The sequence below is a fragment of the Dermacentor silvarum genome, chromosome 3, assembly GCF_013339745.2.
Source record: "Dermacentor silvarum isolate Dsil-2018 chromosome 3, BIME_Dsil_1.4, whole genome shotgun sequence".
Taxonomy (NCBI): Eukaryota; Metazoa; Arthropoda; class Arachnida; order Ixodida; family Ixodidae; genus Dermacentor; species Dermacentor silvarum.
In genome coordinates this window covers 107739629-107767516 of record NC_051156.1, presented here as the reverse complement: position 1 = coordinate 107767516, position 27888 = coordinate 107739629, and the positions used below count along the sequence as shown (strand labels likewise).

Genomic DNA, 27888 nt, shown 5'->3' with positions numbered 1-27888 from the left:
TCACAAATTGCCCTCGGTGACGGCGGCCGTCTGTTCGTGCTCGTCCTCTTTACTGCGTAAAGAGGCGGCCAGCGGGTTGCGAAAGGTCTTCTCTTGCTGCGAGGTGGTGGACGCGTCGCCGGTGCCGCCGACATCTTCTTCGTCATCAACATCGCTGCTCTCGCCTTCTTCCGAGGGGGTTGCGGCGCCTTCAGGGGCCAGAGCACCCCAGCGGTCCGCCTGCAGGGCCTGCACGCCGGTGCAGAGGAAGCCAAGTGCCATAGCGTTATTTCATGCCTGCCATGTCGAGATGCAGGATTCGTATAACCACTTCGATCATCGCTATGGAAAACGCGCGACCCAATTGGCTGAATCGGCGAAATAACTGACAGGAAGCGCCGGTGCACTTAACGTCGCCGTCGGTCGCAGTAAGAAACTGACTTGAGTCATCGCTCCTTAAGTGATCCTCCGGCTGGAACAGTGCCAAACACCTCACAACTTGGTGATGCGTATTACTGGAATAAGTTTGACGAATATTTCTTGCTTACGATAAATAAATTACAGAATATAGGAAATTGTACAGATCCAGCACACCTTTGTGAAGCGAAGGGGCTCATTAAACGACATACGACTAAGCCCAATGCGTACAACGGTGTATTTTCATCCTAACAACGTGTAATGCCATGTGCATCGCACTGGCCACAATTTCACTGTCACGCAACGGTCGATCATGTTTATGCACAACAGTCGTTGACAAGTGACGCCGAAATGCTAACACCACGTCAGGTGGATTGCCAATGTGAGGCGTCGACGCAGCGATGTCTAAAGGACGAAGGCCATGTTCCAATAATGCCTGTCGCGGAAAAAATGGTGATTAGGGTAACAGAGGTGTATGCACAAAGTACGACACATGTCCAAATACACTGAAGCATTTTGTATCCCTTAGGGGTGAGCGAATATTCGAAGCTCACAAATTCTGTTGTAAGCAGCCCGACAACTACATGCTCAAGGAAACTAAATTTTAGATAAAGTAGAGTTCAAGGAATTTACATTTAGGACGCAAAATTTCATTCGTGTAACTTTATTAGTTTTCCTAATAATACGGCCGAAATTAAGCAATATTTGGAACTCTGGTTTTATTTTTGCCCATTTTTGCGGGAAGGTACTAAAGCTACGAAGCTGCGGTTTAAAACTAATAAAGTTACATGAATGAAATTTTGCGTCCTAAATGTAAATTCCTTGAACTTTATCCAAAATTTAGCTTCCTTCAGCATGTAGTTGCCGGGCTGTTTACAACAGAAGATTGCAATATTTGGCAATTTTCAAAAGCAAATTACCCAAAAAATAAAAATTCAAAATTATTTTGCTACATCTAGGAACTAGATAAATATGTCCTAAAGCTACAGAGCAAGCCGCAATGCAGTAAGTGCGGTAGTTTATTCTAAATATGGTCACAAGTGAGACACAATTCGCAAAAACCGTGTATCTCATGCTTGTTCTTAAACATTTATTTCTAAATCACATCAATCAATTTCCTTATATTATATATAGTTGGAATCTACAAGAATTAAGCTTTTTATGGTGTATACCACAACTTTATATCCTAAGTAGAAGAGCCGCCATGGTTAGTCCAAAAGTACTGAAAACGGAGGGCTCGTGCCGCCGGAGTGGGACCACCACCTTAAGGGGCTTTAATTGGCATCCAAGCGCCGGACCTTTCCACACTTGCCGCCTTACGGCAACGCATCAATGGCGCGTGCTGCCCCCTTCTCGTACACTTTCGTAAAAGTGGCTATTGGCACTGACTCTAGTGTCAACTAGAAAATTGCCAGATTTCGCTCACCACCGACTGATTCCACAACTAGATTGCCCTAACAAGCAAGTAAAAAGACTGCTGATTTCATATAGCTAGCATCGCGGACCTTACTTTTTAACCTGCAAAACAGCGCCAACAAGCCTGGGCAGAATAGAAATAAACGAGAACACGGCGCCGTGTCGTTTATTCTACTTCTGTAGATGTTTCTTTGCGCTGTTTTGCACGTCAAAATTATTCATAACCAACTCGCCCACTTCATCATTCTGATTCTAAACTTTACCTTTTGCTTGGTGAGGGCAGATCGCAGGCAGCAGCAGAGTACGATGCACCAAGTAAGCAACAAATCGACCAAGCCAGCTATTATCAGGAGCAACGAGCTGAGTGGCATCACTGAAAACAAAAAGAATGAAAAAACAAAAAAACGATAGCTACAGAACTACCATAACGTGAACGTTAAACGTGTATTCTGTGAAGGAATTTATTTGTTTCCTCCCGTAACTGACCTACTTAGTGCTTAGCTAGTGGCGTTGGCTAACACTCCGCGGGAGATGTGGGCGTGGCTCCACCATACTGGGTGTCCCGAGTTGCACGAGCACGGAACGCCTAATGCAGCTTGGCACACATAACACACTTGAGGAGATCGCAGAGGCGCAGGAAAGAGCTCAGTTGGCTAGACTGGCGGGTACCAGGTCGGGTCGTGTCCTGCTCCAGGAGTTAGGCTTCGACGAACCTAAAATCAACTCACTAAACACAGACATCCCGTTGGACACGCGTAAACGCTTCGAAGTCAAACCGCTACCTCGCAATATGAATCCGGAACACAACACAGAAAGGCGACTATACCGGGGCGCTAGTCTTCTCCGCAAAATTCATAAAGAAAAGCAGAGCGCTTGTTTTGTCGATGCAGCAAGACATACAGACAGAAAAGCTTTCACGGTAGCTCTCGTGGACAACACGGGCAAGACCGTCCACTCAGCCACGGTTATCACAAACAGCCCAGAGATTGCCGAGCAGACAGCAATCGCCTTGGCGTTAACGGACACCCGGAGGCCATACATATACAGTGATTCTCGTAGTGCAGTCCGAGCCTTTCAGAAAGGCGTAATCTCGCAGCAAGCCTTACATATCATACAAAAGAGCAAAATCCACTTCCATTCAATCTGCTGGTTCCCTGCACACCTGGGAAACATAGAGAAGGCCCCCCTGAATCTCAACGAGATGGCTTATAAGAGCGCGCGAGAACTAACCCTCCGCAGCGCCGCCCTCACGGGTCCGGACCATTTCCAAGAGAACAGGGACGCCCCACTGACATATGACGAGATCACTAAACACTTCTACCTCAGCCGAAGGGAATTTGCTACACCACATCCCACACTCAAGAGACCACAAGCACTCCACTTTGAGACTATACTTCAAACCAATACATACCCCACACCCAAACGCCTACACCACTACATGGCGGAACGATTCCCCTGTACACAGTGCGCGAACTGTAATGGCACGTACACACTAGCGGCAAAACGCGCGCGGCGCGCCGCCGGCGGCAAAGCACAGCAGCGGCAGGGTGGCCACACTAACCGGCGGCGCGCCGCTGCGGCAATCACGTGACAGACTAGGCTCCTCTCCCCTTCTCCAACTATCCGGGAGCTCACGCGTGCAGATGATAGTGCGAAACGAGAAACAAGCGGTCGGGCGGGTCCGCATGGCACCAGTTTCCCGCGCGAACGTCACGGAAGCGGGCCGCTCTCATTGGTCTCCTTCAGCCGCGGCGCGCGGCAAACCGCAAAAAATCGGTCCAGGAGCGATCCCTGCCGCGGCAACAAAAACCCGTTTCGCGGCTGCTTTCGCGGCGCGCGGCCTGCCGCCGGCGGCGCGCCGCGCGCGTTTTTCCGCTAGTGTGTACGTGGCATAATGAAACACTTGACCTCAAACATATGCTCTGGCCATGTGACCGAACTACCAATGCCGATTACACTCAGGACCTGGCCAGGTTCGAGGCTGCTATTCGCAGTCCGCATCTGGTTGAACAACTTTGGGCAGTCTAGCAAGTCCACGACGCGGCCTCGAAGCTCAGTCTTCCGGTCCCGACGTGGGATTAGCCCTTCTATGGGTCACCCCATAGCCTTGCAGGACTAAATAAAGTTCTCCATCCATCCATCCATCCATCCATCCACCATGGGGCAAGTAGCTTTTTTAGTCAACCCTTTCCTGTATTAGTTCCACATTTCAATTAAACATAACAATTGTTTTTCTTGTGATTCCTCTGAGTTCATTCTTTTATTCATACGAGGAAAATAATACAGATATTGCAGAAAAACTACTACGTGCTAACACGTTCATATAGCATGCGGCATAAAGATATGTCATGCGTCGCCACAATTACAGCTCAAGAAAAGGTCAGGCTATAGGTGGGACAATAAATGGGACAGGAATATTTAAACGTTCACGACAGGGGTTTATTCATAAAGGGTAAAATGGCGAGCACTGGACTGGACAAAGGTGCAGAACCATCTTCAGCTTTTACTACCCGAACTTCCTCCTCCACCCCAAACGCAACGTAATATTAGCATACCGTAACGAATAACCAAAGGTGTGGTGTGAAGAGTAGGAAATTCATCATAGGTCTAAGCCTAAGTTGCCTGTCTAGATACGAGGACTGTGGTACTATGTGTGGTACTATGTGTAATGGCTTCATTTTTAGTGACGAGAAGAAAAACAAATTTATCTGCGTTTAAGGTGACGCAGCACGACGCGCGTCATTTATATGTCCCTTTCAGACTAGTGTTCAGACTAACTTGTTCTTCAGGACTTTTTAAAATAAGCACAATTGTCCTCAATCAAAAGGACATTGATACGGGGATCAACAACTGTTGTTCTTTTGTTTACATTAATTTTGTTCAACAACGGGTTACTCTACACTGCATGTATTGGGGAACCCCATGATGTAACGGTCGGTACGAACTGGGATAGGTTTGTTAGGAGGAAGACTTATCTCTGGGCCAACTCCGATACCGCCTGTACAAATAAATGTAAAACGCATAAATGATTTTATGAGACAACCGCGGCACCGATTTGAATTCAATTTCTTGCATTGCAGAGAAAAACGTAAAATCTAGTGACCATGGGAAGCACAATTTTGATTTAGGGCCTGTACTTAATTAAAATAAAAATTGCAGGAAATCGGAAACTTTGAAAAAGAAGGAGAGCGAGAGCGAGTGCTGTAAACTGCACCTGTTGGAGCGTCTGTAGTGGGTCAATTTGTACATGAATTTATAGCTTATGTGAATTTGTTACAGTGTTTACAAGTGTTTTGCGAGAATTCTACTCAGATATTAGTGGCATGCTTCAAAGCAGTGTGTAATAGGCCAGATTTGTCCGCTTTAGATTTAGTATTATCTGCAGTTTAGATAATTGTGATATCGTTTTTCATTGTTGAGTTGGAGCTGTAAACTTGATAGCTTCGCTTTTAGAAATGTTGAGTTTTTCAACATTCTTTGTAGAACCTGAACATCCTAAATAAAATCTTAGCTTCCAATAGAAACTAGATTGAATTTTTTTTCCTTCAAGTGCAAAAATTGCATTAAACTCTGTACAGTGATTGCCGAGAAAAACGATTCCTCCTTTCCCATATATTCAGATCGAAGCCCCGAGCTAAAGCTTTGTCTTAAGACGCCATACATACAATAATAAATGAAGGGAGCCCTACTCAATGTAACTTTGTAATAGGCTTAACATGAACAATGCACTTTAAAGCTTTGCTAAATTCGAGAATCGTGAGCGCAACCTGAGTGGAAGAACTTAGTATAACAGCTGATTTCATGAACGTTGTTACACAAGTTTCGTAAATGATTACGGAACTTACGCTTATGCGGGTGTCACATGATGCATTTTTGATCCCGATTGGGCTCGATCGCAATCGAAGATGACACGTGTGACACTAACATTACGAAAACCGTGTTTGGAAACTAATCAAGTTGTTAGGTTCAAGTTAATCTCTTATAAAATGAGCAGTAATATTTCCAAGCATCATCTGCGAAATGGGACGGCTGTTTTCAGCGAACAGTCGATTGTCCCTTTTTTTTATGGACTGCTATGATAGAAGAAACACGCCAATTGTCACTAGTGCTTATAGTGACAAACGAAAGGCAGTTGTTGGAATATTGAGGTGGTGGTTCGGAAAGCCGACAAAACATCGGATATACGCAAACTTTCAAGACCAGCTGAATCCTTTTACCTTCACGCGCAGCAACAGCGATAGCGCTCTTTCAGATGAAGAACGATGAAAGATGGTGTGTGTGTGGCTGTCATCAGCAGCAAATACGCAGTGGAAATATTCATTACAGTACAAACAAATATTACTGAAATGAACTGAGCCTGCATATAAAAATACATTTTCAGATCAATTTCACGGCTCGCTTTAGGCTAACTTCTACACAAGCCGCGTCACTTATTTAGGCTAGGTGTGGCAGGCCCAGTGAATGCATCTAGTCAGCCTTGCAGCCATATTTGGCAATGATTCGTTTCACTTTGCACACTTCTTGTACCCCCTCTCTTTCCTTTATTGACATGAGAGTAGGAGATGTTGCCGTAGAGATATGGCACCGTGGTTACACGTAATCTTGCACACCTTATTAACGTACCTAGTTTGTGTCGTGACTATACCTCAGGCGCCACCGCGCCTCCTTGTACTTTTTGTACGACCGAATAAAAGTTTTCACCACCGCCGTTATCGGCGGAATCTTTCACATGGTGCCACAGATGATGGTAAGAAAATAATAATCTTATGTGAAATACATCGTTGCTTAATTGGGCTCGTATACCGGTATATGAAAGGAGTCCTTTGGCTCGATTATCATGCATGCACCGTTCACAGCCAGCCGATCCCGGCGATAATTTGGGCTGAGCGCCTGCTCGAACCACTCACGAAGTGCGTAAAGGAATAACATTGGAATATAATCGCTACGACATCCCGGTCCTGATTTCGTACATATTTTACGACGCGATACCCACGACACATGGAGTTGCCCAGCTTGGCTTCGTCGCTGTTGTCGCCGCAGTTGTTGACGTTGTCGCACCGGTAGCCCTTGTAGATGCAACGGTCACCGGCCGTGCACTGGAACTCGTCCGGTCCACAGGCGCCGTCCTGAGCTGCGCGGTGACGGAAATATGAGCGTCGTTGAATCGCCAATGCGAGCTCTTGTTAGTCAAATGCGACATCTGTGCGCGACAGAACGCAGCACAGTTAAAGGCGGAAATTGGTAAGCTCTATTTCCAGCCGTTCCAGGCCACGAGGAGCGTAAAGCACACTTTACTGAAATACTAAGCGGATGCTATACCTCAGAAGCTCCTATCCAAATATACACACCGGATAAATCGTTTGCTCGGCAACCAATGAACCAATTTCGATGAAGTTAGTTTGATTTAATGGTTAAAGTAATTATATACCGACCGTGGGTGGCCCATTTTCTTGTCTTTAATTTTTTTGGCTCCATCCACACTTTATTTTTTGAGAAAGGTCTTTGAAAATTGCAAGACAAAAAAAGAAAAAATACTTATCAGTGAAGTTTACACCGCAGTAACTAAGCTATGGAGATGCCATAATTCTGTAAATTGGACCTATTCAGACATCTTGTTAAGGGCGGTTCTCCCAGGATCGACCGAGGAAGTAGCGTAGGGTCTTGGGGTCTGGAGCTTGACCAGCATGGAGGGGCCCAGGCAGATACGAAAGGGGATCCATGTAACGAATAACAAAGACGTTTTATTACATCACTACAGAGCGGTCAGCTCTAGAAGCTACCTCACACAGAGCGACACAGTCAAGCTTGCTCAAAAGCTGAAGGCTGAAATCATGTTGGTGGGGGCGTCCTTTATAGAGTACAGAACGCCCTGGTTGAGGAGGAGAGAGCGAACGCTGTCCACACTTGCGGCCGCCGTTCGGTATACATGTAGACAGCTCAACGGATTATCTAACCACCACTGACCCAGCAGAGGGAAAGGCACACAGACACTGCCGGCGTCTACCTTGCGGAGGACGGGAAGGAACGAATACACACGCGAAGTTTAACCACTGTTGTACGGAACGGCGTTCCTGGAACTAGTTCCTTTTGGTAGGAACGGAAGAACACCACCGTTCCGTTAAGGGTCGGTGGAACTGTAACGGCAACTCGTTAGGTTTACGAAGGAACAGCAGAGGGAACGGCGTTCCTTTTGTAAATGTTCCACGGCACTGAACAGACGCACGCACGTACGCAGCACATCATGCAGGGCGGACGGGCGACAGCGTGAGGCACTAAGAACTACCGCTTGCCTGTCACGTCATTATGGTGCACTTTTCCCCTGGTTTTTTTTTTTTTGCTTAATAGAAAGCGCGAGCTCGTTGTAACTATTTGCTAAATCCCAAGATTTAATCTATCATGGATCCCAAACCAGTCTATGCGAGACCATGCGACCATCAACATATGGACAGAGCTGGCTGCAGTGACCAAACCAGCCAGCGAAGATGTTGCCACCTCGTCCCAGCCCGAAGAATTCTTCTCTTTCAAGAACCAAACCCTTTCAGCCGAAGCACAGGTCGAGCTGTCGTGGTACCTGCTGGTACCAGTTGACTACCCGCTGTCGAAGATTAAGAACTTCGAGAGACTAAACCAACGTTTCTTCAAGTACAACATGGCAGTACCCTTAAGCTCTTCGGTGTAACGGCATCTTCAAAATTGCCAACGAAGTGCTGACGAAAAAACGGGTTCGTCTGTCGGACACCAACATCGAGACAGCACCTCTTGCTAAGTTCAAACAGGGGACCTTACTAAGTTGCGAATATGTATTCTGAACATTCTTTCCCACTCGTACTGCAATATTGAATCTGCATTCATTAAATGCCTATGTATTGTTCCTTTCGATGGGGTTTCTTGTGCAAGAAATTTAATTATATTGGTGCATGTGAGTAACTTTCTATTTGAACATCTGCAGTATCCTGACTGCGCATTTGAAGACCGAAGTGGAAAGTGCCATATGTGTAGCACCTGTAATAGACGAGCACCATAGTTGCAGTTAGGCATGCCTGGAGTATGTACGGTGCCCACTGAAAAAATTCGTCGATAGGAGCGTTTCTTTGGATTCTTTTTATCTCCAGATAATCTGCTGCTGGCAATGTTCAAATTCGTATACGTAATATACGTAGTTCGATGTGAGTTTTAAATTTCTCACTTCATTTCGCCTCAGGATTATCCGGCACTATATTTTAATTTAAAAAATCAAATGTAAGGTTAATGTAACGACACGTTCCAATGTTCGAAGTGTAACTGGAACGCGTTGCTTTCGCATTAAAGGAACTTGTAACAGGAACTCGTTCCAAGATTGGAAAAGAACGCGGAACGAGCTTTCTCAGTGTTTGTCACAGCTGTCCCCGATTTGTCGTCGGCCCGAAGTCGATCGACGGGGTAGACAAGCTGGTTGGTCGTTCCGTACGCAAGCGAGCGCAGTGAAAAGACTCAGAGTCGGGAATAAACAAAAAAACAAGATATTTATCGGCGGTTAAATATACACCGATTAATAAAATAAAATAATAAGAAAAACACAAGACAGACTAACACACCTGAGCTTAATATACACAATGATAAGGACAAATAAATACGAGCGATTAACAGTAGATATAAAAATGAAACAGTGCGAGGATCAAATACACAAGAATACACTTAACAGTTTTCACTAAAATAAAGTTCAAGAGCAATCAAAGTTCAAAAGAAAAACAAATGGTGTCATACGCTTGGCCGGGCAGCAGCAGCAAGTACATAGACCGTGAAGTCGGTGCACAGAGCTTTCCCGAAGAAGGCTGGTGGTCCGATCTTGTCGAGGTTGATGCGAATTGCTGAGCTGGGGTTCCCGGGAGTCTAGATCTGACGACTTCCCTCAAGCAGGTTGAGCTAACTTGAGGTGAACTACCGTGACCTTCGTTGCAGACGCTGGTTTGACGTCTCGTACGTCAACAAGTTCCTCGGAGTTCCGACGTGGCCAGGCGGCCCAGGCGATACTGGACGGCACTAGCCCCCCAACGGCTTCTCGGCAACGCATAGGTTCAACTTCTAGACTAATCAGCAGGGCCCAAAACATGCGCTTAAATAGCCTCTCCTTTCCCTAGTTCCCTAGGTAGGGAAACTGCCGCTATGTAGCATTCTCCGAATTCAGCTCTCTTAGCTCCCAACAATCTTGGCCGCTCCCTTTCACTATGGACGAAGAACCGCAGATTAGCCTCTCTCCCAATGTCAAGGGCCAAGGTTGAGCCCGGCACTACCACGTGGCCGTACGCGCACACTTCGGGGTCCGTAATCGGCGTGACGCGTCTGGAATCGAGATGGCAGCCCGAGCGGCCACGACGCTTTTGACGCCCGTAATTCGGCGTGTCGATTTCGAATGCACTATACGCTGCACAGTCAGGAGCCCACGTTTTTGACACTCGTAATTCGGCGTGTCGATGTCGAATGCATTATACGCTGCACAGTCAGGAGCCTACGTGTTTGACGCTCGTAATTCGGCGTGTCGATGTCGAATGCATTATACGCTGCACAGTCAGGAGCCCACGTGTTTGACGCTCGTAATTCGGCGTGTCGATGTCGAATGCATTATACGCTGCACAGTCAGGAGCCCACGTTTTTGACACTCGTAATTCGGCGTGTCGATGTCGAATGCATTATACGCTGCACAGTCAGGAGCCTACGTGTTTGACGCTCGTAATTCGACGTGTCGATGTCGAATGCATTATACGCTGCACAGTCAGGAGCCCACGTGTTTGACGCTCGTAATTCGGCGTGTCGTTAATCAGCGTCCAACCCATTCGAAAATATGCCGCTCCGTGACAGTGTTAAATGGTTAAACTCAGTGTTGTACACGTTCCTCTAAAACAGGAATGTGTACAACACGGAGACAGCACTGCGGAGCCTAGGCAGACATCAGGGTGTCGCGTGCGCCGTGGTGGAAGGAGGTGGGAATTCGCGCACGAAGGCTTACGTCTATTCGCCGTTGCGTCCTCCTAAGCGCGTATTAAACGGTTGCGGGCGGCTCCGCGTACTTGAAACGTCCGGACTTTCGCCGTGGCATTGGTGGCACGACACAAATTGCTCAGCACACATGCCAACCGTAACAATCTAAAGTGGAGAAAATGTATGTATTATACACCGCTGTCGAAATAAACCCTCATTTTTGAGCAAGACTTCCGCAAATTTAAACCCTCGTAAGCATTGTAACGATTTCACTTAAACTGTAAATTTTCGTATCACGTTTCCCCCGTTTAGGTTCTCTAACAGATGCTGTTTCGTGACTGCGACATCTGTTTTTGGCACTGAGTGACATATTTGTAAACTTTCTGCAGCAGGATTTTTTTTACCTTACTCAGCTATTTTTAGAGATCCTTATAAACAATTCGCGGCCCTAAATCAGGACCTTGTACCTACAGTCGGTAGGATTCAGCTTTCCATTTTGAATGCAACAAATCTAATTCAAATCGGTTCAGCAGTTATCTAAGTAGATTATTCCTGGTTTTACATGTATATCAATACCGAAATGTGAGTTGGCTCCCTGGTTAAAAATTACACTTCTGCAATATCAAAAAGGTCACTCCTACCACTCTACCGCTTCTGACTTAGTAAGCAAGAAAAATACGGAACACTGGCGGCTACTCTGCTTCAAAGTTCATTGCGGTTACAGTGCTAGGAATCACGTATTACACGGGAAAGACTCGACGCTGTCTTGTCTTTTCTTTGCCGTGTACGTGGTTCCTTGCGCTCTTTGCTGCAGTCAATTCATATCGACTATTTATTTATTTATTTATTTATTTATTTATTTATTTATTTATTTATTTATTTATTTATTTATTTATTTATTTATTTATTTATTTATTTATTTATTTATTTATTTATTTATTTATTTATTTATTTATTTATTTATTTATTTATTTATTTATTTATTTACTGGTACTGCCAGCCTTGTTACCAAGCTTTTGGTAGGAGTGGGCATTTGGAACAAGCACAAACTGTAAACAAGAAATATCAGACACTCAAAATTTTGCTGTTGTCAAACTGCACGAGAAACAACATATAAAATAATTTCCATCTTAATGATCTGACAGGTATAGGCAGGACAGGCGAGTTACGGTTTATGCGCTAGTGCGCAGAGGAATGTTGAAACCATTTCGCAATTAACAATGTTGACAGATAACGCGCTCGATGCGGAAATCGTACACGGAAAGAACAAATTTTAAGCATGGAATGCATTTAGCTCCCATTGCAGGCGACCTTCAAGAGACCTTGAGCCAAAATCCATAGCCGTTATCTGGGCACTATAGACGAGAATAGGGCGAGAACCAATTGAGAGCATCCGGGCATCGTTGCGAGAGCAAAACGAGATCATCCGCGCAAACAATCAAAACTTAAGAAAATGCAGTCTCTGGCCCCCAAGCCCTTGTACATGACCGCATTACATACGCTAGTTACTGCCCAAACAAGTTACAAAAAATAATGCTTCCGATTTCTTCCTAATGTTTGTTCACAATATCACTCAAGCTGCAACTTCTAGTACCTTGACGTTTAATCTGTCATCTCGAATAGCGACGTTCAAAAGGCAGATACAGTGCATCATACACTAGATTGTCATCTTTTAGCTCTAAGGCAGGGTTGCCTATATTCTTTTCAACGCCAGCGGTGCGTGAGTTCCGCGGCGCGGGTTTTGCGCCGCCTCCTTCTAGAGATGGCACCACGCTTCGTGCGCCATCTCTAGGCCGGCAGCGTCCGGCACGCCGCGGATGATTGTTTGGCCGAGACGAAACTTGCAACTAGGTTCGGTTCAAAACAGGTTCATTTCGGGGCAGTAAGCTTTCAGGCCTGCGTCACGGTACCGATCTGTTTTGCCGGCACCCATTTCATACTCACATCTGCTCTCGATTACAGGAGAGCCAGCATTTTACAGCGAAGCTGTTAAGGGCTCAGTCTCCGATGGTCGTGTCCGCGTGTAGAAAAAAAACTCTCATTGGCCGTATGCTGTATGTGCGGGTGAAAGCGCGCGAGGAACGTGCGCTCTCACGGGGAGCGAACGCACGGCGGAGAGCAAACGCGACTTCTTCCGTCGCGCGAAAGGCCATTGGGGATGGGAGGGAGGGAAGGCGACGTGTAGCTGCTGCACCAAATGTGTATCTTGCGACCGGGCGCAAGGGGAACTGGCGACTCAAACACCCACGAAAAAGGAGGAAAGCGGGAAGGCAGCGCGGGAGGGAGAGAGTGCGGCTTTTGCTCTGCGAGCAATGAACTGCGTACTTAGCGCGGCGACGGGCGGTTGCGCGCACCGTATCTTGAAAGTGATCTGCAACACGGCTCGTACCTTTGTATGCGCTCTGCTTTCACCGCTCAGTTTCCGTTGAAACGATAGACTGCATGAACCTTCGCTCGCTGCTGCTGGCGCGCTTGCTCTCGCCAGCGTTTTGACAGCGGTTGTGCGCGGTCGTCGAGTGGGATCAGTTCATGTTTGCGTGTGCGCGCTGACACCATCCTTGCTAATTCAGTTAGTAAGCGAATGTGTCCAAGTTTATACAGCGGTTAAAACTACCACGGCCGCTGGATAAAAAAGAACAACCTGTTTTTTTATCCAGCGGCCGTGAAACTACTATCCTTACTCCGTACAGCTCGCTACTAATTTGCTATCGCAATTGATGCTTCGCCTTTCGGGCGAAACTGCATCTTTCTTTGCTTCGCACTTTTAATATTTCAGTCTTAGAAGATTTAACATAAAAGGAAAGCGCTGCCGGTGTTTTGTTTCGGGACATTTGTTTATGGGCTGTCATTCTCAAAATTCTGAGGAGCTGTATAAACTTGGACCTGTAGCAGCACCAGCAACGCGCAGAACTGTTGTCGACGGCGGCGGTGTTTTGCCCGCGTTCGCACCGAACGCGCGCGGCGTTGGTGACGTGTTCACGAAGAACATGCCAACCTTTGCCGTACACCCTATGGCGGTGTACCGCAGCGACCATAAGGCCGTGGTCGCTGTGGTGACTAAATAAATGAAAACCACCGGATCATATATATTTTTCATTCTTTAATAGTTCAAATAACCAATTACACCACCACATCTTAATAGTCATAATTGCGAAATACATAATTCCCACCATAGTACAGCTTCGCTGGTCTTCCATTTCCACCTGAGTGGGAAGGCTGACATTTTTTTAAATACGTTATTCCTGCATGAGACGTGTAACCTCTTTTGCGAGCGTGTGGAGCGTTGGTTAGTCGGTGAAATTTATGCAGTTTTATCTATGCTTAACTGGATGTTATAGAGTAAATAGAAAAATAAACTTTCATCTATCCTGGTAACGCATTAATGGTAGCTTTTCTAGTTCTGCGGCTTCTAGAAGAGATGCCGGAGACCTGCGCCAGCTGTACGAGTTAAAAATGAACCTAGCTGATTTTCTTTGGAGCTGCTTAAGTTTAATTATGTTAGTCTGCGTGTGCGGATTCCATACAATGACAGCGTAGAATAGTAAATGTCGAATAAATGTTTTGTATGTCAGCAGGTCAAGGACGCCGGCGTCTTGTATAAGCCACACGTGGTTTCTTTCTTACCTTCCTTCTTTCTTTCTTTCCTTCCTTTCTTCCTTCTTTCTTTCTTTCTTGTCCCTGGCTGATACCGGCATATCCAATGTGGGTATGCACCACACGTGATTTTATTATCGTTAATCGTAACGTAACTGAGGAGCATGTGATGTTATTGATCTCATGACGTATCAGTCATGTTAATCATTCGTTTTGACAACTGTGCTAAGGCACAACTGGCGAAAAACCGCCAGGCACATGGAGCCGAAATGCTGATGATGATAGTTTTTTCTACAAGCGGGCGCAATCCTGGGGAAACTAGCCCTTAACAGCTTCGCTGAAAAATTTAAAATATAACTAAACAAAACCAACAGCTTCGCTAGTCTTCCATCTTCACATAGTGGAAGGGCTGCTAATTTTTTTCTTGCGTAAAGACTTACGTTGCGCCAATGAGGGGAGATCACGAAAAGTGCGAGGTGGCGAAACCCCCAGAAAAAAATCACAGCATATCCACGGGGTGAATGATGATGAGTGGGCGAAGCTCCGGAGGGAATCATCGGATCTCCCGCTTAAGGGGACGCTAGCACAAACGCGTTAGAAACGTGCAGTACTCTCTAGTAAGGGGGAGCGGCCACAGCGTCTTACGCAGCCATTTACACATGCCGGAACGTGCACCGCGTTTGCCGACGCCATCACATGACTGCTGAGAGAGTATACCCCCCGTATTCATAAACGCTCCTCGACTTGAACTTGACTTGCCACCGCTTTGGGCAGCGCGTTCGAAACGCGTTGAAGGTAAGGCGGAGAGGCCACAGCGTCTTACACCAGCTTCTTACACGGACCGTAACGCGCTAGCACAAACGCGTTAGAAACGCGCTAGAAACGCGGCCTTTCGTTAATGTTGGGTATTTATTGCCATCGTGGTGCGTGTGTCCATGTCCGCTTCGTGGCGTAGTGGGCTAACGCCGCGCACTCGGAAGCGAGGGGTCCCTGGTTCGATTCCGCGCTACGGACACAACTTCGGAATTTTTTTTCTCATTTTTCTCAGACTGGTTACACACTACTGGTTACACACTACTACTACGACGACGGGGACGGAACGGGTGCCGCTATAAGGAGCTTCGCCCCTAAAAGAGCTCGTCGAGAGCGAGGCCGTTGCCGATCTACAAGGAGGGGCCGTTCCCCAAGGCGTCCCTTGTGAGCACGAGGGTTGTTACAGCAGCCATGAAAAGGTTCCTCCTCGTATCTGAGCACATGGGTGAATTCCCGGAATCGTCTAGGATAGACCAGGATACGGTGGCGGCCGAGCCAAGAAAGGGGCGAAGCAGCAAAACCGAGCGGAGATCGCTCATGGCTCCTGCTTCGGTGACTGCGCAATGCAGGCGTACATCGAAGCCGAGTCAGCGGCGATCCCGGAGAGCCCTCCTTGCATGGACGAGGCTTGTTCCAGCAACCCTGGTAGGGTCAGTGTAGGGCTGGATACCTTACTCGTGCCCCAGCACTTCAGTGACTCTCCCGCATTGCCGAGAATAGATAAAGAAGTAGAGACAGTGGCGATTCCGAAAGGCTTTCCTTGCGGGGCTTGTTTCAGTAGCCCGAACAGGATAAAGAAGGCGCTGAAAACCTTCGGCGTACATCCGCACTTGAGCGACGTTCCATAATCGCCAAAAGGAGAGGAGAATGCCATACCGCAGCTCATAAGACAAGGGAACATGTCATCGCGCAGAACGATAAGGGGTTCAGTTTGGTGGTTGAGAAAACGGAGGCGTCGCCAAATGCGGAGAGCAACAGAATGGGGTACGTCTCTGCGTGTAAGGGTGCGGCCGAAAGGTTGGAACCTGGCTGAGACAAGCGCATGAGAACCGGGCCAGTCGAACAGTCACTGAAGTGGAATGCGTCGCGAGAGCGGGTACAAAGGGAGAATCGGTTCTCTTCCGTTTGCGGCCTCCCCTTCAGGGACGAGAAAACATGCCGCGGGTACACAAAGTGGCAGGTGACTGCAGACGGCAGTCTATATCTGGCACCTTTTGTTGCCCTCGGCGTGGTTCAAAGGTCTTCGACCTAAACGAGTGCGCATTAAGAGGAAGTAATTGTCAAATTGTGCGCATTCATCAGTTTCTTTGTAAATAGAGCGCGATGCATTTTTTCTTTTGTTAGTTATTACGTACTTATCGCTATCGATCACCACTGTAGAATTTTGATTTGCTAAAAATCATTTGGCGAAACTATTTTTTGCAAGGTTCTTGCGCGTAGACAGAATGTAGCTTTTTGTTTTTTAGGTTTTAAATGCCACTCAGTGAATTAGTTTAATTTAGAGTTGAAGCGGTCAGCAGAGCTCAGTGCATTTCGCATTGGAGGCGCTGGTACTGGCAGGTGCATTGACCGAATGGACAACTCAGCACGCGGCACTGATCCTTTGACCATTTCGATCACTGTCACGGGTTCCGTGGTTCAAAAATACGCTATTGCTTTTTTTTTCTTTTTCTTTGGCGACTTGTACGAGTAAATCGCGCGCCACGTAGGAGAATTGTTGGTTCGAAAAGGCAGAGTTTTAAGACGCGGGACACGTTACCGGGAGATGATCCCTACTCTATCTACAAATCTTGGCCTATCCGTAGTGTGTGACACGATTGACAGCGGTCTTGGAGCCGTTTCGAAAAGGCTGGTGAAAAGTGACTCAGGGCAGCCTGTGCTTGGTGTGTTGAAAGCTCGCTGCACACGAGGATGCCTTTGGCATAGGAGAGGGAAAGTCTGCAGGACTGAAAATAGACTACTCATAAGCTTACCGCTGCTTGGCTGGCATCGTTTCAAATAACTGCCTGTTGTAACAGAGGCAAACCATGACTCCTAGATAATCGCCTGCTGCGACAGTGCGGCTCAGTCAAGCATAAATTTGAGTTTCACTGCACAAGGAGGCAGGGAATTGAAAACGCGGATATTCTCAGCTGAGACTTTTCAGCTTATTGACAGGGCTGACTCTGATTCAGACCTTGGATTTATTCAATGTTTTTCTTTTTGTCAGTTCCATGCGCTGTGTAGATCAAAGGTTTCTTATTCCTTGATCCGGAGCAATAGTTATTATTTTCATGAGCATTTAGTTGTGAGAGTGGAAGGTACCGAAGTAGGTACGTGAAGTGGTTCTTTTCTTTTTTTATGTTCTAACGATCTACATTTGTTTGTCGTTTGCCTCATAGCTGCGTGAGTTGCGCCTTCTTGAATGCATGATCGATACAAAATTTATGAGAACGTTAGGCACGCTACCATGTCAACTTTGTTTAGGGCTGTTTGGGCAGCCTTTCTGGCGCTAGCTTATGGCTACCTTTCTGGCGCTAGCTGGTTCTAATCTCGGGATTAGTGATGGGAGAGGGTCTGATTACCTCGCATATCTCGGAGAAGGTTTGTGTGAGAAGGTTTGTGTGCTTGCCTTGTGGCTGCTCGGGCGCTGCGCGGAATTGATCGCTAATGCCAGTTCCTAGCCTACGACCTGCAGCGAACCCTTTGTCCGAGATGGCCGCTGATCATGGACGTGATCCTCCCAGTGGGCACAAGACTTCGAGCCGGACCTGAGCCTGCTGAGCTGCCAAGGCTTCTTCAAGGGGCACCGATGAGCTGCCCCCTTTACACCTCTTCCACCTCTTCCACTTCCACTTCTTGACACCTCTTCCTGGCATTAGACGGGCTGTTGTGATCGGCTGTTTACCCCGCGAGAACAGACGCTCTCGCAGAACGTGATAATGGTGAACGAGCCGATGACCCCGTCCGAGCCATCCCCGACCGTGATCACTCATGGCAAACACTTAGACTCTGTTGGAGTGATCCAACCAGGAGTGGCTTTGCCAGGAGGGGACATTCCTTCAGATAACCTGTCTTCCACCCAAACTGCCATGTGGCGCGTGGCAGACGGGGCCAGTGTGCTTCCCCCTTTCCCTGTTCGTGCACAGTGATGTGCGTGTCTTTTGCACAAAGCTCTCTTCGGAAGGAGAAGGCTACCCCCATCCGGATTGGTGGGACATAAGGTCATCCGTCTCCTCAAACCAGATTGGGGGAAGGCGACTGGACCACGACGACGGAATGGTTAAAAAGGGGATACGGACGCTGGCTGAAAGAGATCGGCAGCTGTAAGTTGATCGTGAACTGATCTTCTGTATTTCTTGCAAAACTCTTGTACATAATGTAATATAAACGTGTGTGTTTAAACGACTTGGATATCAGGCACAGCCCTACGTTCCCTTACTCCTCCACGCTGAATGGATACCACAAATCTTCGAAACCCAGGTCGCAACACTGCCTAGAGCTGTTGCTATGTCATAAATCCTTTCTAAGGGTTAAGTTACAGTCGACAAACCTCGCCGGAAGCCATGCTGCCTGAGGTCAATTATGCCGTTATCGTTTAGAAAAATAGGGGCGCTCTAACGTAAAATGATTCCCCCAAACTGTTTTTATTCGAATTTCTGCAATCAGCCTCCACGATTGGTCAAAACATTTTCGGGACACTCCCAACTTCGCCTGTCTGTCACGCGACACCACGAAAACCGCGACAGCTCCCCATCTAATATAACGTGTACACACTGATTATGCATGATTAAACCGCACAAAAGAAAAATAATGCTTCCTGATTCGACGCCTTTTCGCCATTAGCCCTCTGCTATTGGTCCAATGTTTGCTGGCTACGCCCACTTTGCCTGTCTGTCATGCGACCTCACAAAACCGCGAAAACTCACCATGTCAAAGTGACGTGTACGCGAAAAAAATGCATGCCGAACAAAAGCGAAAATTTTTCTGAATAGCCACAGACTGCCCCGTTCCGAAAGGAATAGAAGATGGCTGCCCGCCGATTGCTCAGGCCCTCGCTACTCGCATCTGCCGGTGAGCATGTATTTATTTGCGCATGACAAACCTTTTCCCGTGGCAGTAAAACGTTGGCGAGCCCTTTCGGCACGCATACGATATCGCTCTGCCAACTCTTCCTTGCTGAGGATCCGTTTTAGCGGCATTTCTATCCTTCCGTTGCACGCCGCCGCGATTTTCGACCAGCCACCGCAAGCTAAGTAAGGCGAAGCGGACCAATCGGATAAGCCGGCACCACCCTCTTCATGCGGTTATCAATTTTCACTGTGCTGGCTCGGCCCCATCGAAACCCTCTCCACTATAGCGTGCTCCTCGCCTCTTGTCAGCCAATTAGATAACATACACCTCACAGTGCAGGCAATGTTATTGGTTTTGAAAGCCAACAAAGGTGACCTCCTATAAACGAGGAGAGTGTTTCATTGGGTTGTTCAGACAACGCTGCGGGTCACCGCCCGATGCGTGCGTCGGTGGTTACGTAAATTTGACGTCAGGAGTTTGGAATCAAAACAGTTTGGAATCATTTGACGTTATAGCGCCCCAGATGTGCTTGAAGATAATGTGTTCGAGCGTGTTCGCGCATTTGCCGAGTAAATACATTGACACGTGTACGTTTTTATCCTTTTCTCGGCGACTGCGTTCCATCCGCTGACAACTGAAAGTTAACCCTCGGCACGGGAGGCGCCTGTGTGATTTGGAAATTGCTCGGGGATTGTCGTTGGTTCTGTCTGTTGTGTCTGTTGTCGCCGGGCCTTGTGTCGTCTGTCTGTGTGCGCGGCGCGAGTTACGTGCTATTTTCTCGGGGGCGCGCAGGTGCCGGCGATTGCGCCGGGGTCTTCAACGAGTCATGTGTAGGGCCGATGCGCTTGGCCCGCAGACCACATTTGGACGATCCACGACTATGTTCACCACTAATGGGAGTGGGAACTCCGTCAAGCGGATTGTCGCTTTTATTCCCACCTCCTCTATCATTTTTGTATTGATGGGAAATAAAACATTATTATTATTATAGTTGTGCTTCCAGTGTCACTTGCTATTGTGGGCACAGGTTCGCCCAATAAAAAGTTAGTTTCGTCATTCACAGTTTTGGTAATGTGTTCTTCAACGTCACTACAATTTGACAATATTGGCCTCTATGCTGTGAGCAGCCACCGGTTGTCAGTTTTTGGTATCGGGATGACTTTTGCGTATCTTTTGTATCTTCTGCGCATGGAAGTGATTTCTCGAATATCAAGTTGTATGGACACCACTCTGCATATCGAAAATAAAGGCATTCGGGGTTTCGTCAGCGCCAGGGGATTTCTTATGAGCGCAGATTAAGCAAAAATGCCAATACACCTTCCTGAGAAATACTGACATCACCCATTGGCAGAATTCTCATAGGTTGGTAAGTGTGGGCCGACACCGTCATCGTGTGTAAACACAGAGCAGAAGTGCTGGTTGAGCCAATCTGCGATTTCTGCTTCGTAAGTTAGTATGGTGCAAAGACTGGGGACAACTTTCTGTCTTGGCGATAAGTGCTGCCAGAGCTTTCCGGGGATGAAAGTCATCTGACATTTATTTTCTTACAGTGATCCTTGGCCTTTGTTATGTTATTCGATAATAATATGCGTAGGTTGAATAACGCATCTCTAGTGGCAGATCAATCCGTTCAACGGTGCCTCGAAGTTCCCGCACCGCGCGCCCATGACGTGACGAAATTTAACAGCGTCTGTGTGGGTCTGGTTTCACGATACAGCAGTATCGCATTGAACTCTAGAGGCAGCATAGACTCAACCTAGCAAGTTTGCAAACTTCACCTGCGCTACAGTCGCCCAAATGCGATAAAATACGTTAGGATTCGTCACGTCACACTGACTTAATGGTAGTATTGTTTCATTGCTAAATTCAAGAGCATTTGGCTGTGACTGTCTCTATGCTACGGAGTAGTCAACCTTTCCCACCAAAAGAATGAAAACGGAGTCTGGACATGAGATTTCGAGTGTGTAATCCTTGCAGTCAAGCTAGGTGTAAACATTTGTGTAGGTGACTTGTTTTGCGAGTTCTGTTCAGTGGTGAGAAAGGGCAAAAAACAGACAAGAACGTCATAAATGTATTGGTGGGTAAGTTAAACCTCTGCATATTCAAAGATGCTGCATTTCACTTTAGTTTGCTGCCTAGTGCTACAGACGGCCACTTCAGTGAAGGCCTCTCTGACACACTGACATCACACTGACATCATGCTCGACGTGCTTCATACCGTTAGCAGCGACAATAATAATTATTTTTCCTTCGTTGTAACGTTTTCAGCCATTAAATAACTTGTTCATCTTTTTTGAGCCGGTCATATTTTTAATAACAGAAGTGCGACATGAATTACTGTACACTAAATCCTTATGTAGTTACTCTGAAATTGTGATGACTTCGCATAAAGAACACAAGGCATTACGCTACCATATTGGTTCTCTTTCAATAATGTCTCCAACACCCTGGAACTAAGCTATGCGCATTCGAACGCCTCTACAGATAACGCCACTATAACGAAATTACCTGCATAACGAAGGAATCGGTATGTCCCGGCCGAATTTCTATCTTTCGTTTGCATTGCGCTTACAACGAAGATAACTACAATAAATCTGCGTGCACAACGAAGGAATTTAGGTGTCCTCGACACCTCATTTCGTGTTTTACAACAGACACTCGTATAGGGACCGGCACCACCACATCACTCCGCATTATCTATATTGTAGCTTCCCATCCCTGAAGTAAAAAGAAAACCCGAAAGGGCCTAATACATTGACGAGTGTGTGTAATGATGTAACAGGGGCGTAGCCAGGGGGGGGGGGGGGAGGTTCAACCCCCCCCCCCCCCCCCCGAAATCCCCACCCCCACTTAGCCACCTTTTGTTCTCGTCGCTTAGCGCTGACACAATTCACGAAACCGGTGCTACTATCACAATTTCATTCCTGGGCGCTTCCGTTTGGGTTGGTAATTTAAAGCGAATCATGTCTGCATATGGAAAAAACTGTCACGGTGTTTGTCAAGGCTTTGACACTTTGTGACGTTTTGGGCGAGAATGTGGCGGCCGCATTCTGAAGCAACAAATGCGCAACAAATAAAGCAACGAATGCGGCAGCCGCATTTTAGATGATGGCGAAAACGCTCGAGGCCCGTTTACTTAGATTTAGGTGCACGTTAAAGACTCCAGGTGGTCGAAATCTCCGGTATACATTTCCGCCGCTTCCCTTCAGGTGCCGGTTAGGCCGCGCTCGCGCAGGATCTTAGGTTACGTTCACACTTGGTCTCGAAGCTGTCGGAAGCGGCAAAATCTTGCAAAAATCCGTCCGCCTAGGCGGCAAAACAGGCAGAAAAACAGGCTGCAAGACAAATCGGTCTCGGGCCGATTTTTTCGCCATGGCGAAGCGGAAATGCGGCGGAAAGTCGTTCTGCTTCACTGGGAGCTACACTAGCCTGTAAACAACCGGTCGTAAAATTGAACATGGCACCAAACGTATAGGCTGTAATGCTGATCGACGCGATCAAGAAACAGCCCTTGCTCTACGACAAGAGTGGCACTAAAACGTACTGTCAGCAATACTCGCGATAGTATTCAACGTCGCGCGACCGGAGGTGCGGCAACGAAGCCTTGGCGTGACCCAACGTCTCGCGCTTTTGCAAAGCCAGGCGAATCCACCACCGCCGTTTCCGAGGTGTCCGCGTCTTCCGTTTATTCATTGTCCATTTCTAGAAAACAAGTAGGTAGAAGTATAAAAGCCATTTCTTCTTTCACTTCAATGGCAGACAATAGTTAGGCAGATTCCTCGTTGGCGCTCCATAGTTCTCCTCGCACGTGTACGGTATGTTGCAGAAGTCGCGGGGTGCTTTTCTCGTCGCGACGATAGATTGGGAGCGTAGGTCTCACGTATAGGACGCGCAGGCTTTGGCGAGCCCCAACACAAGGGCCAGCCCGGGTTTTAGCTGTGGTGTTCCCGTTGCCCCTTTGGTGTCCTGGAGGCGCCGACAATACGAAATTATGAAATGTTATTACAACTTGTAAATAAAAGCTATTAAAGAAATATTATCACGCCTAGGCACCAACCTGTGACTCAGCGCTACCACGCCCGTGTGAGGAGAATTACGGAACGCCAACGAGGAATTTACCGAACGTCGCAGATGACACGCGAAGTTGCGTAAAATGATCACTTTTGATGACGGTACGTGGGTCAAAGAATGAACATACCGCTCTAAATAATGCGATAATGAGCGCCACCACGCCGACAAACGTACGCAGACTAGATGGATCTGGACGAAAACGGCAGCGGTGGCCGCGGTGGCCGCGGTGGTAGCAAAACAAATGTGAACAACTTGGACAGGCGCGGAAAAAATTTTCTGGCCGCTTTGGCCTTTCCGCCCGCTTTCCGCTTCCCAAGTGTGAACGTAGGCTTAATCTGCGCGAGAAACGTCTCTTGTTTGCGATTGCGCCCCTACGGAAGGCTGGTAATTACTGTCTTGTTGTTGAATCCCAAACCAGCAATTACGGAAGGCAGGTAGTCGCTGTTTTGTTGGGGAATCCCAAACCAGCAATGTACACACGAAGGGGTTGATGACAGCAGTGAAATTCCACCGGCTCGCAACATAATGCACGAAACAGACCGCCGACAAGCATGAATTAATGCTGTGCGCAGTAGAGCGTAAGTAAACTCTTGTTGCAGGCGCTGACAGTTTTCGTCGGAGTTCACGCGTCCTGAGAAATTCATTATGTGCACATGCACTGAACAAGACCGGAGTTCATTCCTGCATCACTAGTACACCAATCAGTCGAGATTCTGTGAGGTACAAGGCCGCTTCCTGTTTGCAATGACGTAAGTGAAGCAGAAATGAGTTGCACGCACTACTTAAAATGCGTACACATGCCATATCTATGCTGTGCGGTGAAATATTCTGTACAATTCTGAATCTGTTGACGTAAAGGCAAATGACGGCTGCACGCTCGCACACACAGCGGAAGACACAGCGGCCCATGCACTTGCCGCAGGAAATGCAGCCCTCTCGTATGAGGGAGCAGGGTGACGAAAGCTGCGAAAAAAAAAAAAAGCCTTACGCGTTTTTGCGCGTATTTAAGTTTTCTAGCGCAAAGACGCAGCGAACAAGCTATTGCTATGGGAGTAGGTATAGCCTGGTCACACGTGCATTTTCACGCGTATAGCCGTCCTTGACTTGTGAAACGCACTTCGCCCCGACGAGGACGACGCCATCTACGCTTGACGGAAATTAACAATTAATTACGTCTTCTCCGATCGCACGGGTCGTCTCAATGATGCGTTTTCGAAGACTGGTCCATTCAGTGGCGCGATCAGAGACCGTTGCTCCAAACGCCCACAGTACCTGTCGTACTTACTGTAGTTACTGCGCTTACTTTACTTTTTACTTAATTTCTTCACACGCACACGCGAAGGGGGGGGGGGGGGGTCCCTTGTCTTTGATATACATGTATAGTGTCTGCTTAAACCACCGATATTTATTATCGATCACGTGACGTAGAGGAAGGCGGAAGCTTGCCCCCCCCCCCCCCCCGAAAAAATTTTCTGGCTACGCCCCTGTGATGTAATGGTAATGGTATACGGTAATACTGTTAGCCGGCACAAAAAAAGCAACAATATAGTCGCGAAAATATTCGGGCACCTATTAAGTGGCGGTGCTTAGTATACCGGGCTGTAGGAGCTCGCCATGGAAATCAACACCGTCGAACTCTACGAACAACAATCGCAAGCATATCGACTAAGCCCACCGCTGACAGGGGCCGTGTGAACCTATGGGATTGGGAGTTCACGAAGTGGCGTAGACTTCACCAAGCGCCTGCCAACACTTTCCTTCTCTGTCGGTTGGATTCGCGCAAACTGCCGGCCGAAACGTGCAATATAGATTATTAGCAACTCCTTTCACTAAGCATCTCTGGAATTCATGTGAAATAAAAGATTTTCTCTTGCTCGACGCGCGATCGCCAGCGCCAATGCAAGCGGTCCAGTGAGTGATCTTTACAACAAAGTGAGCTGCAATGCGAAGGATTTTGGAGATCCCAAGTGCTTCGTTATTTGCTCAAATCAAATTGTCTCAAACCCCGCGGCATATGGCGTAAAATTCTACCGCAATTTGTACAGGTGTTTACTCCAGAGTAAGAGGCGTGCAGCCACTCACATTCCGTGTAGCTGGTGGCAACCACAGCGAGGATGTAATCGTCGAAGAAGTTCGTCAGGGGCGTCTTGGAGAAGAGCTTCAGCTGCAGCGAGTGCGTCGTGGCGAAGTGATAGTTCTGCTCGCTCGTGATCCGGCCGCAGCGCTCGTCCTTGTCGGAGCCGAAGTTGAACTTGGTTATCACCTGTCAAACGACGGGACAGAAACACAAGGTTCAACACTGCCGGCGATAGTACGAGCACAGATTGACCACTCGACGTGAACTACGTGTGGTAGGAATGGCTGCCTATATAAGCACACACCCAAAAGTGGCCCAGCTGGGTAATATTAGGCTGATTGCCTAATTTTAGCTGTAATGAAGGAAACACCTGCCGCAGTGCTTCATGCAGCGGCTGTGGTGTTCTGCCGCTTAGCAAAAGGTCGCAGTATATATTCCCGGACATGCTAGCCTGACGAGATTGACGACGTTCAGGAAGTTACTCTTACGTTGCTTGCGTATGCATAGCAGGATGCCAGCCCCGACTCTCAACGCACTTAAGCCGACATCAGGCTGTCCGAAAGGACCAAGTCGGCCCTCACGATTGTCCCACGAAATCAGGAACAATACCGCAAACATCCTGGACTGTTGGTCCCTCCACCACGCGCGGAAGGCGGCGCACTCACGGAGATGTAGTCGATGCATGACTCGTTGAGCACGCCCATGCGCAGGTTCATCTCGATCACAGACACGATGAGGCCCGAGCTCCCCGGCGCGGAGAACTCGAAGCTGCACCCGTTCTCGCCCGTGCCTCGCAGGTCTCGCAGCTGCGACGCGGTCAGAATGCCGGCTGATTGGGTCGCCGATGTGTCGTTCAGGCTCTGCTTGTGGTCCTTGCTGTCGCAGTGGTCGTTCAGGGACACTGCAACGACCGGTCAAGGCAGTCGGGGACGTTTTCGCCACTTAAGCGGCATGATGTAGGCGCGGCGTGAATGTGAATGGAGCGTGCTTGCATCATCTTTGTTCACACGAGACGTAACCCGCCCTGGTGGCTCAGTGCCTCTACCTCGTGCGTCGCTGAGCACGAGGTAGAGGGTTCAATTGCCGGACGGGGCAGCCGCATTCCGATGGAGACGGAATATAAAAACCCTCGTGTACCGTGCATTGTGTACACGTTAAAGAACCTCTGGAGCGTAAAATAGAGCACGGAGCTCTCCACTACGGCGTCCATCATAACCCACTGTGCTGTTTCGGGATGTTAAACTCAACATTTTTTTAACACGCGACATCACGGAAACACGGGGACACATTTCACTCCCAAGCACAGACATCAATGTTTGCCGCTTTTAGAAGCGCGCAAATGCAAATGACAATTTTACGTTTTTCTGCCTCACTTGCCTATTAACCTTTGTAATATGTGTACGGTTCAGCTAGAACGCACGTTACGAGTTCAGACCTGGACCACATCCAAATCACTGGCCCCTGGTCAGCACCTACGCACCAAGATGTATCACTGATCAGCTTGCCAGATCTTGACCACTGAACGAGATCGCTCACTTGTTCAGATCTGGGTTACAAAGGCACACCACTCATAACTTGTCCAGATCTAAACAACCACAAGATTACATGTCACTGGACCAGGTCTAGGCCCTACTTGACTATATCACTGACCCCTTTTCCAGACCTGGACCACAGGGTTGCATCGCTGGTCCATTGTCAGTCCCGGGCCACCGGGCCGCAGCATTAGTCACTTTCTTGGCCCGGGACCACTACACCAGAATACTGGTCATTCATCCAGATCTCAACCATTAAAACAAACTATTGACCACCGGTTTAGATCTGGATCAATTGGCCAGATGTGGCTGCGGTGCTGTATGCAGCTAGGGTGTATGGCGGAGATTCATCGGTGCACACGTGTAGCCACAAAAATCTCAAAGAGCGCAGGGGATGACAGAATAAGAGCCTCAACTTTGAGAACCATCCTTTTCCGATCACTAGCAACGCGGCACTACCGCTTTAAACTGTGAGCATAGATCAGGCATGCAATGGCGAATACAGCAGTCGAGTCTGCTGATAACGCGTGCTGAATCTCGAGGTGAGACTTTTGTACAACTCACTATTATTACCATCTTCCAAGCTGATAAGGAATAGTGAGCCTGCAACTCACATTTTAAATTTGTGTCAATAATGGTACGCAGCGTTTCTCGGGTCAACACAACTTACAAGGCAAGCACGCCAAGGAGGCGGACGCAAGACCCACCAATTTTGTATGCGCCAGGGTTGTCGGGTTTGATGACTGTTCCTCCAGCTGCCGTGATGGCCATGGCAGCAGCAGTGCAAAGCCATACAAGCATGTCTGGTGGGAACGCCACGTCGGAAGAAGGGAAAAGAAGATGATAATGATTGCAGACTATGGCGCGTACCCAATAATGGGGATTGTTCAACAGAGCGTTTATAGACACTCATAAACGTCGGCAACGCTTAATAGATATTTTGAGTCTAGGACGAGAGGTGCAGGCAAAATTGAACAATTT

The 27888-nt window shown here is 47.7% G+C and overlaps 1 protein-coding gene across 1 annotated transcript; it reads right to left on the bottom strand.

The window, feature by feature from the left end:
- On the bottom strand, positions 1 to 27678 carry LOC119444654 (uncharacterized). The gene is made up of 6 exons (XM_037709021.2): positions 27615 to 27678; positions 26041 to 26276; positions 25381 to 25561; positions 6806 to 6943; positions 2076 to 2185; positions 1 to 228 (listed from the first exon to the last, which is right to left on the bottom strand). Exons 1-6 carry the CDS (start codon positions 27676 to 27678, stop codon positions 1 to 3), a joined length of 957 nt encoding a protein of 318 aa, XP_037564949.2.
- Between the last annotated feature and the right edge of the window lie 210 nt (positions 27679 to 27888).

Coding starts and splice junctions, on each gene's coding strand:
- LOC119444654 (XM_037709021.2), bottom strand. CDS start 27,678: ATGGCCATCACGGCAGCTGGAGGAACAGTCATCAAACCCGACAACCCT. Junction 25,562..26,040: donor CATGCATCGACTACATCTCC/GTGAGTGCGCCG, acceptor GTCGTTTGACAG/GTGATAACCAAGTTCAACTT. Junction 229..2,075: donor CTGCCCTCACCAAGCAAAAG/GTAAAGTTTAGA, acceptor ACCGGCGTGCAG/GCCCTGCAGGCGGACCGCTG.